The 401-nt window shown below is 65.6% G+C and overlaps 1 protein-coding gene across 1 annotated transcript in view; it reads left to right on the top strand.

The window, feature by feature from the left end:
* The window catches only part of NUMA1 (nuclear mitotic apparatus protein 1), a gene marked incomplete at its 3' end in the record, with an annotated part of 17,933 nt that overhangs the window by 16,968 nt on the left and 564 nt on the right, over positions 1 to 401 (top strand). The window contains exon 22 of the mRNA XM_009885386.1: positions 187 to 392. Within this exon, the coding sequence (XP_009883688.1) occupies positions 187 to 392 (206 nt within the window). The remainder of the gene's footprint in view (positions 1 to 186; positions 393 to 401) is intronic.

The raw sequence follows: 401 nt of genomic DNA, 5'->3' as shown, positions 1-401 counted from the left end.
GCCCCGAGAAGCTGTGGCTGCCCCATCCCTGGAGGTGTTCAAGGCCAGGTTGGACGGGGCTCGGAGCAACCTGGGCTGGGGGGAGGTGGCCCTGCCCAGGGCAGGGGGTGGCACTGGATGGGCTTCAAGGTCCCTTCCAACGCAAACCATCCTGTGATTCCATGGTCTCTCTATTTCTCCTCCCAGAAACAGGCCAAGACCGAGGAACCGGACAGCGCTAACGTCTCCTTCTACAGCATCCCGGCAGCTCAGCCCCCGAATGCCGCCCCTGGCAAGACCCGGCTGCGCTCGGCTGCCTCCACCCGCTCCCTCACCAGCTTCTCCTCCCAGGAGTCCCTCGTCAAGCTGGAAACCTCCTCCCCGCAGGAGACCCCCGGCAATTCGGCGCTGCTGGGTCTCCC

Source organism: Charadrius vociferus, unplaced genomic scaffold (genome assembly GCF_000708025.1).
Source record: "Charadrius vociferus isolate BGI_N301 unplaced genomic scaffold, ASM70802v2 scaffold2875, whole genome shotgun sequence".
Classification (NCBI taxonomy): Eukaryota; Metazoa; Chordata; class Aves; order Charadriiformes; family Charadriidae; genus Charadrius; species Charadrius vociferus.
The sequence above is the reverse complement of the archived record's forward strand: the minus strand, read 5'-3'. Positions and strand labels throughout refer to the sequence as shown.